The sequence below is a fragment of the Engraulis encrasicolus genome, chromosome 12 (genome assembly GCF_034702125.1).
Source record: "Engraulis encrasicolus isolate BLACKSEA-1 chromosome 12, IST_EnEncr_1.0, whole genome shotgun sequence".
NCBI lineage: Eukaryota > Metazoa > Chordata > Actinopteri > Clupeiformes > Engraulidae > Engraulis > Engraulis encrasicolus.
The window spans coordinates 8,079,035-8,091,534 of record NC_085868.1 but is presented as its reverse complement, the minus strand read 5'-3'; the positions used below and the strand labels follow the sequence as shown (position 1 = coordinate 8,091,534).

The 12,500-nt window shown below is 46.0% G+C and overlaps 2 protein-coding genes across 2 annotated transcripts in view; both read left to right on the top strand.

Moving 5' to 3' along the window:
• The window catches only part of pibf1 (progesterone immunomodulatory binding factor 1), a 94,296-nt gene extending 87,939 nt beyond the window's left edge, over positions 1-6,357 (top strand). The window contains exons 16-17 of the mRNA XM_063211576.1: positions 4,455-4,652; positions 5,152-6,357. Of these exons, the coding sequence (XP_063067646.1) occupies positions 4,455-4,652; positions 5,152-5,205 (252 nt within the window). The 3' untranslated portion in view covers positions 5,206-6,357. The remainder of the gene's footprint in view (positions 1-4,454; positions 4,653-5,151) is intronic.
• Positions 6,358-7,584: 1,227 nt separating this feature from the next.
• klf5a (Kruppel like factor 5a) overlaps positions 7,585-12,500 on the top strand; it is an 11,690-nt gene continuing 6,774 nt past the window's right edge. Inside the window, exons 1-2 of the mRNA XM_063212511.1 lie at positions 7,585-7,928; positions 9,454-10,618. Coding sequence (XP_063068581.1) covers positions 7,755-7,928; positions 9,454-10,618 — 1,339 coding nt within the window. The 5' untranslated portion in view covers positions 7,585-7,754. The remainder of the gene's footprint in view (positions 7,929-9,453; positions 10,619-12,500) is intronic.

The following is a 12,500-nucleotide window of genomic DNA, read 5'->3' as shown; positions in this document are numbered from 1 at the left end:
TTGACCAGATGCCAGGGTGTGAAGCAGGAGAGATGCTAAAACTGAGAAAGAGAGAATCAGAGTTTAGTTGGGGGGGGGGGCTGGAAATGGTGAAGACGGGTGAGTGGAGAGAGAAAGTAAAGCGTGGAGGGAAGAGAGAAAGGCGAAAGAAGAGTGCATAGAGGGAGTGCGCCGGAGAAGATTCTTAGAAACTTGTCCAGGTAATGTTAGTCAAAAGAGGACACCTGGACTTGTTTTTGAGAGTTTGACACTGCCAAGGCAAGCGCAGTTAGTTTCAACTTCACTCTTTGGCGTAAGAGAGAGAATGTAAGAGAGGACAGGTATGAGAGAGAGAGAGAGAGAGCGAGAGAGAAAGAGGGGGGTACATTATAATGTGCTTATGAAACTTCTGAAGGGTTGTGAATTTTTCAGCTTTGTTTTACTAACCTCCCTCGTCCCATTTTTTTTACAAACCAATCAGAGTCTGCCATTGAACCCCACCACCAACAGGCTTCTCAACCCAACTGAGCATGTTGAAAATGTCCCGAAGCAGACCCACGGGCACCGCCATCCTCCAACTCCGCCAAATGTACCGTGACACACCAAGCCAATTCTTACTGACTGTCTTCAACGCATCTTGACGCCCAATTGTCGGGGTTGGTGTGGAATTGCCTTAAGAGGAGGGAGATGGAGAGAGAGAGAGAGAGAGAGAGAGAGAGAGAGAGAGAGAGAGAGAGAGAGAGAGAGAGAGAGAGAGAGAGAGAGAGAGAGAGAGAGAGAGAGATGAAGATAGAGAGAGATGGACTGGAGGTTTGTGTTTATGCCATGCTGAAGATAGCAGTCGAGCTCAAGAGAAGTGCATGAGCTATATCCACACACACTCTGGAATGGCATCCAACATTCAGCGTGTGTGTGTGTGTGTGTGTGTGTGTGTTTGTATCTGAATCAGCTCCGATATGGGTGTGTGCCCAGAGTGTCCTGATGCTCTTTCTACAGGGGCATGGTGACCGATGTATAGATTAAGGCGTTGGCTACTGTATATCTGACTATTCACCATGACAACAGGGAGTTCATAGGGGACATGTGTGGGTGTTCCCTTATCCTGATATCCTTATCCAATGAACGTATACACACACACACACACACACACACACACACACACACACACACACACGTCAGCTGAACGTCCTCTGTCTAAATCCATCAAGGCAACTTGAGTCGCATATCTCGTATCTCAAGACATGTGTCGCTCCCCAATTAGGCATTTGAGCAGAAGTACATATTAATCTGAAGAGCCATTTAATTACCCAAGTCTCCTATTACATTGTCACATCGTAAGAGACTTTGGCTTGTATTTTTCTGGCCAAACTATTTAATCAGTGATTTAATACATTCAATAATTCATGTTTGGGACTAGTTTTTGCTAGTATTATTACTATTGGTTACTTTTGGATCATTACTATATTATTGGCAACAGCAAATGTACTTTGCTATGTATTTCATTTGCGAAGACACCACAAAAATAAGTACAAATTTACAGTTTAAATTCAAACACATGCATACTTTTTTTGTAAATCCGGTTATATTACAACTAGTAGAGTAACTAAGTAGGAGTGTGAGAAATTAAGCCAGGAGGTGTAGACATGTGCTGCTATCACCCGCAGATCGGCCATTAGTGTTTGTCAGTCCAACTCCCCTCCGCCCCCCCCGTATTCTGGGATCGCAAGTCTGAGATCGCAAGTCTGGGATCGCAAGTCTGAGACTGTCTGCAGGGAGTTCAGTCCTAGGTGTTTATATTTCAGTGTGAGAGGTTGAGTATCAAGAAGTCGAGAAATTATCTCGGACATTGCAGAGGTTGAAGTATTTTTTTATTTTATTTTATTAGGACAGTGTTTCTCAAACTTTTTCAGACCAAGGACCAGTGAATCTGTCTACCTAGTGAGTCCAGTCCTAAGTGTTTTTATTTCAGTGCAAGTAGTTGTGTCTCTAGAAGTTGATTAATTATCTAAGACACAACAGAGTTTGGAGATTTCTACAAATAGGCTTCCAAAAAATCTGAGACTTTTGGGGTATTTTGTGAATACAAAAAAATGCTGTCATTTTCAAAACATTCATTTGACCCTGTCCTAACTTTTTTAAATTATTTGCATGTATCTAGTTTTGAATGAGCACATATTTACCTGAAAACAATCATTTTGCTTTGCTTTAAGACATCTGATATGCTGTCTTAGCACAATTAACAGATTTATTTTTTTTGTTGAAAATGCATTTTGTTTTTATTCACAATTTACCAGGTGAACTTTTTCTGATTTGGAGTTTCTATTAGGATGTCATAGATGTTATGTAGGATGTCGTGTTTTTGTCTCAGAGGTTGGGTCCTATCACCTTGTGTTTCTGTGTCTGAGAGAGTTCTCGGGGTCTTGTGGTGTAGTGTCTGTGTGGTCTTGTTGGTGTTGGGGGCACCTGTGATCGTGTTGCAGTGACTGTGTGCATCAAGTTCAGTGCTGAGTGATCGCTCCAGTAATGAGTTTTTGTGGTTTTGTTTCGGGTTGTCTGTTCCTTTACTGTGGTGCAGTTTTGTTGCCGCCTGTGGTGGAGTTATCTTTGGTTGTGTTGAAGCCACCTTTGGGTTGGTTGAACTGTCTCGGGTCCTCATTTGTTTTGCCGTGTTTTTGTTCTGTGCTGCCTTTGGTCTTGTTGCTGGGATTGTTTGTACATTGTCTTTGTATTTTTTGGGATGTCTTTGTTCTCACGAACTTGTTTCTGTTCCTAGTGAGGTGTCTTTGTACCAGTTCACATTTAGGTTTTTAACTGTTGGAAATATGATTTAATTTTAACCTGATTAAGTGTTGGTGGTATTTCTGATTAAGTGTTGGTGGCTGTTCTGAATCTAGCTCTGTAACTGTTGTACTGCTTTTGCACATATAACATTTTACATGTGCTGGCATATTTTTACCTGTTCTCTGTAGTTTTTAACCTTTTGAGGTGTGTCTGATCATGTTTGAAATTGGGCTGGGACTTAAATCTGTTAATTATGATTCATTCATTCCCTTTTGAATAATTAGTTTAAAAATGGCACAAATTAATCACAGTTCCCATTCCAAGTCAAATGTATTGCAAATCGTGCAAAAAAAGTCTGTTTACCCATGAAACACTTCAGCCAGGGTCATGGAGATGCAAAGCAAGTAGCAGCAAGCACAGACACTGCTGGATCTGTTGGCACTGGCAGTCCTGGAGGCTACACTTACCTGTTTTTTTGTTTGTTTGTTTGTTGTTGCTTTTTTTTTTTACTCCAAATGGATTCAAGCCCCAGAGAGCATATACTTGCACCTGAGACTAGAGGTGGCCAAAGTAAAATGTGTAAAAAATAAAATAGTTCCTTCCAACACACGTAACTTCACTAAGTAACTGGTCTACAGTTACTATAGAGCAATATACTTGATTCTGCGCTGGTTGGATCACATTTGGGGGTTTTCTTTTTAGGTTTTACGTTTTTTTTTCTGTAACAAAAATGTCTAGCTACCTCATTAGGTACAAAGGAATAACTAGTGTAACCGCTATGTAATATCATGTGCTAGTGTTGTACTTACACAATAAATTTACTTCTACTTTTACTCTGGCCACCTCTGCCCGAGACAAAAAAGACTTCTCCAAATAAGGCTTCCATCGCCCATTTGATCCTAGTGTCGCACTACAGAATGTTGCTTTTGAGGAAAATATTGTTATGGTATCAATTAATTAGACAGCCTGTAATTAATTGGTTTCAAAATGGTCTTGTCATTTCATCCTTTATGAGTTGCCTTTGTGTCTGTTGTGGTGTCTGTGCTCATGCCTATGTTTAGATGTCTATAGCTTAATGGTTAGGGGTGACTGGTCTTAGAATCAAAGGGTTGCATGTTCGAATCCCACCCTCCCCCTACACCTCTATCCATGGCTGAAGTTCCCACACGGTTCAATTCCCACCTGATCTCTCCCTACATGGCTGACATTGCTCCAGAGACTATAGTAGGGCTGTGCAATATAACAAATTTATTTATCATGAAATCAATCTTGCTGTCAAACAATATCAAATTTTATAATGTCGATCAATATAAAAAAAAATTGTCTATGCTGCCAAAGGTAAGTTTCGCTAAGTGCAATACATTCCCCTCTACTTGAGCCATTGCGAGCACATAGCAGACTTGCTACCCAACAGTCATGCAGAACACCACTGCACATGCACACACACCACTCTGTGGCCCTATACTCACACTGCTGAAGGGAGGGAAGATTGTGAATTGTTAAGGACAATTATTTGTCTTAAAAAAATGATCATGATATCAATATTGACTGAAATAATCATGATATTGATTTTTCTCATTATCGAGGAGCCCTTGACTCTAACCAACACCCTGAAAAATAATTACTGTAAATCGCACTGAATGAAAGCGTCAGCTAAGTGTAAGGTAATGTCTCCGTGTGATCCTATCCTGTAGGAGTTGTCTATGATGAAGCAGATGCTGCTCAGCATGCGATCCCAGCAGCAGCTGCAGGGTGACTTCCTAGTCCCGCCGGACCCAGGGGCCGTCGCCGCGACAACAGGAGCTTCCATTCCGCAGCTCCGAATCAGTCCCGCTCCCGCTCCCGTCAGGGACGGCGACCCGGCCGACCTGCGTCCCAAGCCCACTGTGTTTGTGAGTACACAGCAGCTCGCTCTCGCTCTCTCTCTCTCTCTCTCTCTCTCTCTCTCTCTCTCTCTCTCTCTCTCTCTCTCTCTCTGTCTCTCTCTCTGTCTCTCTCTCTCTGTCTCTCTCTCTCTCTCTCTCTCTCTCTGTCTCTCTCTCTCTCTCTGGTTTGTCTCCAAGACAGTGCCAGAGCTGTCCATCTATGGAGGTGTCCATTTGATGGTAGACACCGATTCAGAAGAGGACACTGTTGAATTCACTCTGACCATGCACTGAGACTAACCTGAATGTGTTTTCTCGTGTCTGCTCTCCTCTCCTCTTTTGTCTCTTCTCTTCTCTTCTCTTCTCTTCTCTTCTCTTCTCCTCCTTTGCTCATATTTCCTCTCTTCTTCTCTACGGTCTCCCCCTAACGTCTCTTCTCTACACTCCTCACTCATGCCCGCTCTCTCTCTCTCTCTCTCTCTCTCTCTCTCTCTCTCTTCTTTTCCCCTCCTCTCCTCCTCTGCAGACAAAGAAAGGAGTTCCAGAGAAATACAGGAAAGCCAAACGTCCGATGAAATGAACAGACTGTTGGAAATGACTGAAGTCAGTTCTTAGATGTAATGGATGTAATGTTTTCTAGCCATCAGAGATGGGCACAATGGATTCATTAGTGACCTTTACAGTGTAATGCCACTTATTCAAAATGACCTTGTTTAACCTGTCCAATTCAGCCAGGTGATCACTCAACCAGCCAATCCCCTGGATGAATTGAACAGGTAAAACCAAGTTATTTGCAATATGTGGTGCTGTATTGTAAGTAATGAATCCATTTTGCCCATCACTGCTAGCTATGGGGGTCGCCAGAGACCAATGGCAGCAGGGATCAACCAAAAGACACTTGTGACTGAGTCTTTAACAAAGTCTTAAACAAGAGCAACTGTGTGCACATCCCACGATACTGAAGCCAGGTGCAGGACAAAATTGTGTCAAGAAGAGCGTAGAAGTATGCACACTGCAATTTGCTTCCACTCTCTCCTCGATTGAGCAACTAGCAACCCTGGGACCAGATACTCCGCTCTCACATCAGTGTCCCACAGGGGCAGATTATGATTCCATGGGCCCCTGGGCCAGACAACAAGAAAGGCCCGTCTACATGGGTTTTCCTGGTTTACAAAAAGTTTCAGGGTTTTTGGCCAGATGTTTGTGACTCAATATTGTTTGGGGTTCAGGGATATGTCCCCTGAGAAAAATCAAAATGTCCAGTTGTTAAAAGTGTGCTTTTATCGTAATATGAAAAAGGAAAGAAAGGGGAAATATAGAGGCTTCTTCAGGTGCCCCTAGAGTCTTGGGCCCCTGGGTCAGGGCCCAGTAGGCCCGTGCTGTAATCAACCCTGGGTGTCTCGGAATCAGCGATCGACCAGCTGTGCGTCCACCAGAGACTGTGACCAGCACGCCATAGACTATTTTGATGAGTACACCTTACACCTTGGACTTTTTATATGTGCTGCAAACGGTTTAGAGCTGTGAGATTTTTTAAAATATTGATCTTGATCTTAAACTTGAGTTGAGTGTGCTTGACTTGGCATAATCTGTGCTTTCACTGATGCTTTTATAATGTTTGACATTTTATACATATTGTTTTAAATGTGCATATAACAAAAACATTTGTCTTGGACAGACATGGATTGATTTATATTTATTTGTGAATGAATACATATTGGTGTAAACAAAAACAAAAAAAATCTGTGTACAGTAATTTTGTGTGTGTGTGTGTGTGTGTGTGTGTGTGTGTGTGTGTGTGTGTGTGTGTGTGTGTGTGTGTGTGTGTGTGTGTGTGTGTGTGTGTGTGTGTGTGTGTGTGTGTGTGCGTGTGTGTGTGTGTGTTTTGCGTCACAGTGCGCGCGTGTATGCGCACGCGGCTCAGATACAGTGTCTTCTCGTGGGCTTGTTTATGTACTCTTGCCACTGACAAGCCGTCTTGATTTCACCTAAGTTTTAACGTCACCCTGTCTCTAAGAACTGTCTCTAAGAATTTAATTGCTCCTGCCGTTAAGATAAGTACTTTGCGAGGGATGGACAGGTATGCAGACGACATTTAAAGCAGCCTGTTCCACCGTGTAAAATCTTCTCTTTGGTATTGTCGGCCAACTAAGATCAGAGATGGCAGCGCGCGGCGCAAACACGAGCCCTTTGATTTGTTAGACTTGCACATTGGTGTGTAAAAATAGCCGCGGTCACGCATACCTTAATCATTTTAGAGTTATGCTCTTATCGGTGTCATCTTAATGTTACTCACGCTACATGCTTGGAATACGTTCCATCAAGTCACAGGCTGAAGTCGAAGAAGCTCCCTTCACAAACCGATCACACATCAATTAACGCTTATGTTTGTAAATTCATTAGCGGTGTAATTTATCAATCACATTATTTAAATAAACAGGAGTAACGCGCACAGAATTTAAATTTTGCTCCAAGACACTTAGCATCCCTACAGTGGTCTAAATTGTTAAATTATTAATTGATGGATTATTAAGAAGTCGGGAGTTTAAATTATGGGGTAAATTAAGGAAGGCCTATGAATTCGAAAGCTTCAGCATGCATCTGTGTTATTAATTATCTGGAATTAAAGCCTATAGTCTGAATAAAACAATACGATGAGAAGACTCATTTCTATTCAGCTGTCTGCATGCAGTGGCGTGCATTTTGCCCAGACAGTGAATGGGAGGCGCTGTGAGATTGTTTCTTAAATAGCTGTAACTGCAGCCTACTGGTAGGACAAAAATTCCTAACTCTCCGCCAGTTCCTTTTTTCCTCCTCATTTAACCTTTTGTTGTCCATTTTCGCCGTTACTGTTACAGTATCACACAGCGTTATAGGTGTAGCCTGCCCGTTCAGTTCAGTGCAGTCTGACAGCGCCCCGCCCCGCCCTTCCCTTAGTCAAGCCAAGCATACAAATCTTTCAGAGGCAGCAGAGAGGAGAGGAGAGACGGGACATCTACTCAAGCGAGTACACCTACACGCACGCCGTCATTCCATGCGCCCTTCGTCCTGTACGCTCTCCCGTGTGTTCTCTTGTCGCGATTCCCTGCTCATTCTCCTGGCCAGTAGCACCAAAGGGACAGGGCTTTTATGGCCGCCACGCTTTTAACGATGAGCGCTGGGCTTGCACCCGGAGGACCAGATGAGTTTTACACTCTCCTAAAGCCATCGCTCTCGGACGGATTCCCAGACGACTCGTCCCTGTTCTCCTTTGATGGCAAGAATAATGACGTTGATAGGACGACATCAGGCGACTATTCCCAGGTAAATGTGCAGTAGCTTTTCATGTTTCCATTCGTTTAAATGTTTCAAGTGCTTGGACCTCGCCTGTGCTCTCGGAATTGGTGAATGTGGTGTTTGGGACGTTGACTAATCACGGTCACACGGCGTGGCTCTTGTCCATTGAGGTTATACCGCTATCATTCGCTATTGATGGAATCATGGGTGTGGGTTTTCCCCGTTCTGCACTGACTGTGCGCACGGGTGAGGGGAGGCTTTGGGGCGGAGGGCGCTTGGAGGATAGGCTATATCAGACGGAGCAATTGCTTTGCACAGTTGGTCTCTTGGCTACCATGCCGTCAACAACTGACTCCCTGTCGCCCACGCACGTTACTACGCGCCTCGCGGTCTGCATTGAAACTTCCCAGCAACGCTGACCCTTAATCTGAAAACTTGTGAAAGAGATACAGGCTCGGGCAACAGCTGGAAGATCTAAATCCAGAAATAGCTCGGTGTAAGCAGCAGCAGCAGTCAGCCATAGAGTTCCTCAGTAGCCAGACATCTAGGGTGTTTTCTCTCACTGTGTGTGTGCGTATCTGGAATCAACACCCCCTTACCCTTTTTCACGTCTGGCAGTGAGCCGTGCGAGAAATATGGCATTCATTCCTTTGTATTTATTCTCACCCTGTGCGGTTTCATGATAACGAGAGAGAGAGGAGAAATTTATTTGGAAAAGCTGAGCAGCAGTCAGCGGGCGCAGCCACGGCAGCGCTGCTGGTTCCACCTGTCAGCGGCGTCTGTTTTGGCCGTGTGGAATGAGTGCTGTTTTACAGGGGAAGGGGGAATGTAGCAAGAGCCTATTGAAGAGTACATGATAAATGTTTTACCGGTGACTTGCGCCATATAACGCAAACGGGCGGACCACCACGTCCACCACCACCACAGAGCTTGCATACGCTCTACTCAGCACACACACACACTTTAGAACAGTTATCAGTGTGTGCAATAATCACGCGTAAAAGTTTCAGATTGCAAATATGCCGCTAATCAGTTTAAGAATGACACTGAAGATAATGTCAAACCACCACATAACTCCCTCGAAAATCGTGTCTGTGTGTCATGTACAAATGTACCGTCAGTTTCCTCGCGATTCCTTCTCCCAGAGGGCAGCTTCTAAAAATGTCTCTCCCAAGCGCAGCTGTCAGGTTGATAACATTTGGCGTTTTTGTGTCTTCGTGCGTCCCGGTGTCACAGTTATAGACCTGCGGTTTCGCAACGGCAACAGAAGCGAAGCGCGCCTGCTGCAAAATTATTCCAAGCATTTTTCCCAGGCCCTCTTTACTCTCACGGCCCAAGAAGTGATCAGTGACTGACTGAGGCGTTTGGTTTAACTGCAAGGGCTTGTTGGCCTACTAAATGTCTAAAATGTCATCTATGTGAAGTAGTTACGTGAATGGGATACTGCGTCTACTGCTGTGTTTTAGTGACAGTGTGTGACAGAGACAGAAGCACTCACAGACACATTCACAGTGAAATATTGACTTGTCTGCGCTCCCCTTCCTCCACCCAGGCAAAGCTGGAGATGGATAAGTACCTGAGCCCCCAGCCCCACCACCACCACCACCACCACCACCATGGCCTGCAGCCGGACGGCCGCCACAAGTCTCGGCGAGAGAGCTCATCGGTGGTGGACCAGTTCTTCTGCGATGACCAGGGGGCCCCCTACAGCATCAACATGAACGTCTACCTTCCCGACCTGGCGTACCTGCGCACCAGCCTGTGCCGACCCTCTTCCCGGCAGCCACACACCACCACCGCCACCAACACCTGTGGTGCCCAGACGGTGAAGACCGAGCCCAATGCCAGCCCTTCCTCCTCCTCCTCTCCGTCCTCTTACGCCCATCCAGACTGCCCGTCGTCGTCGGGTGGCATGGGCCCCGTCTCCGCCATGGCACCTCCAGCGCCCGCTCTGCCCGACTTCACCAGCGTGTTCAGTCCCGCATCGGGCACTGGTGCGGACGCCTCGGTGGAGGACCCCACTTCGTCCTCCTCGTCCTCGGGCGTTTACATCAAGCAGGAGATGCCGTCGTTCGACCTGCCGCAGGACGGGCCGCTCTTCCAGCTGCTCACCTCCGACCTGGACATGCCCATGCCACACGGTCACCCGGGCAGCGGTCACCACGGAGACCACATGTCCAACACGCACCCGCACATGTTGCCCTCATTTGACCTTCACAACATGGCCGCCCCACACACCAGCGGTGGCCTAAAACCGTACTCCTGCACCAGTGTTGGTGTTAGTGGTGGTGGGGGTTTCGCCATGCCCTACTCCCAGCAACCGCACGCCACAGCCTCCATCCCCCACCACCAGCAGCATCATCACGGTAGCAGCAAGTCGCCGTACCTGCCCCCCTCGCCCCCCAGCTCCGAACCGGGCAGCCCCGACCGCCACAAGGAGCTGCTGCAGAACCTTTCGCCCCCGCCCTCCTACGCTGCCACCATCGCCTCCAAGATGGCCTCCCAGGGCCCCGCACCGCCTGCTCCACCCCACCACCCAGGCCAGGGGCACTCCCACGCACAGGCACAGTCCCAGGGGCAGGGGCAGGGGCAGACGGGTCGGGGCGGTGCTGCCTCCGCCACTGGAGGTGTGGCCAGCCAGGGCATGCCCGTACGCTACAACCGCAGGAACAACCCCGACCTGGAGAAGAGACGCATCCACCACTGCGACTTCCCAGGTAAGCAGTGAAGCAGTAAAACCAACAAGCAAATGCAGGCAACTCGGTAGTCTAAATTAGTTCGATTAGTGAAGTCAACCGACAACTCAGTCTGAGCCTGGAGCCTCAGAACAAGATAGAGACTGCCCTACTAAAAATGTTGAAACAGAGAAAAATATGTTCCAAAGTTATTGCAAAAGGAGTTATGTAGCCCCAATTTTATATTAGTTCTAGTAATCATAAAGGAGCAGTAATACTGTAGTAATTAGTTTAGTAATTACTAAAAAATGTTGAAACTAATGAAAATCAAGTGCAAAGAAATCCTGCACACTGTCCATTCCACCAACAAACTTTAATACAATGTTTAGGTCATCTTTGTTGAACTGAAACTAATGAAAATGCATTGAAACTTTTTGTCATTCTGCCTAAATATTAAACATGCTGTGGCGGCTGCTTTTTGTTTGGAGCGAACTGGAGATTAGGTCAAAAGACAAAGGAGGTGTTTTACAGTAAAGCCAATTTCCAGTCTCAACTCATGTGACAAAGCACATAGTTACTGATTTTTTTTTAGTTTATCACATGGTTTAAGGAGATCAGCCACGGTTGGACGTCTTTGCCTAGATGTGCTTGGTGATATTTGCCTGGACATGTTTATCAGATTTTTATTACGAGACTCTGAGTAAGCCGCTAATGGTTATTGCTCTTACGTCCATGTCACGGCTGCTTGTTTGGATGCATGTGTATTTCTGTGTGTGTGTGTGTGTGTGTGTGTGTGTGTGTGTGTGTGTGTGTGTGTGTGTGTGAGCGTGTGTGTGTGTGTGTGTGTGTGTGTGTGTGTGTAACTGTGTGTTTTGTGTGCAATGAGCGTGTGTGCCCGTACGTGCGTGCGTGTGTGTGTGTGTGTGTTATTTTGAAGCGTCTTGTCTTGGCCTGTTCCCTGTTGAGCGTTGCGGATGGTTGTGTTGCTGGGCATTATCTGGAGATTGATCGGCTATTGAATAATTTAGAGAGCGTTAAAGCCTTTTAACCAGGCCCTGACACTGTGGAGCAGTGTGTGTGTGTGTGTGTGGGGGGGGGGGTGCTATTGAATCCTGTTGCATCAATTTGACAGAGAAGAAATGATCACTCTGTGGCACTCTACTGGCAACATACTCCACACACACTCTATATAAAACACACACACACCATACCACACCACTCACACCATACCATACCACACACACACACAACAAACACAAACTCTCTGTCTCTCTCTCTCTCTCTCTCTCTCTCTCTCTCTCTCTCTCTCTCTCTCTCTCTCTCTCTCTCTCTCTCTCTCTCTCTCTTTGGCTGGCACACACACGCTCCACTATATCGTTAATAGTGCATTTACATCCTCGGTCTCCTGTGTTGAAAATAACTCACAGTCCCATTAGGGCACAATCAGTGTGGCACTTAACTGGAAGCGAAAGCTCTTATTAACAGTGTGAGTGCGTGTGTGTGTGTGTGTGTGTGCGTGTGTGCTCCTATTAACAAGATGGCTTTGGGGTTTTACAGTGTATGGTATGAGAGGAGGACTGTGTGTATGTCTGTGTGTGTGTGTGTGTGCCATTTGGAAGAGAGCTCGGTTACCAAGCCTGTCTCTGTGGTTTATTGCCTTTGCTTTGTGCACCTTTGTGTGTGTGTGTGCGTGTGTGTGTGTGTGCGTGTGCGTGTGTGTGCATGTGTGTTTGTGTGTGTGTGTGTGTGAGTAGGTTTCTTTGTCGGTGTGCATGTGTGTACATGTGAATCAGAAGCTTTGTGTTCCGTGTGTGTGTGTTCGGACCCTTTGAAGTCAGAAACTCTTATTACTCAAAGCATGACTTGTTTTGTTAACAGCTTGTTGTCTCTCTCTCTGTGTGTGTGTGTGTGTGTGTGTGTGTGT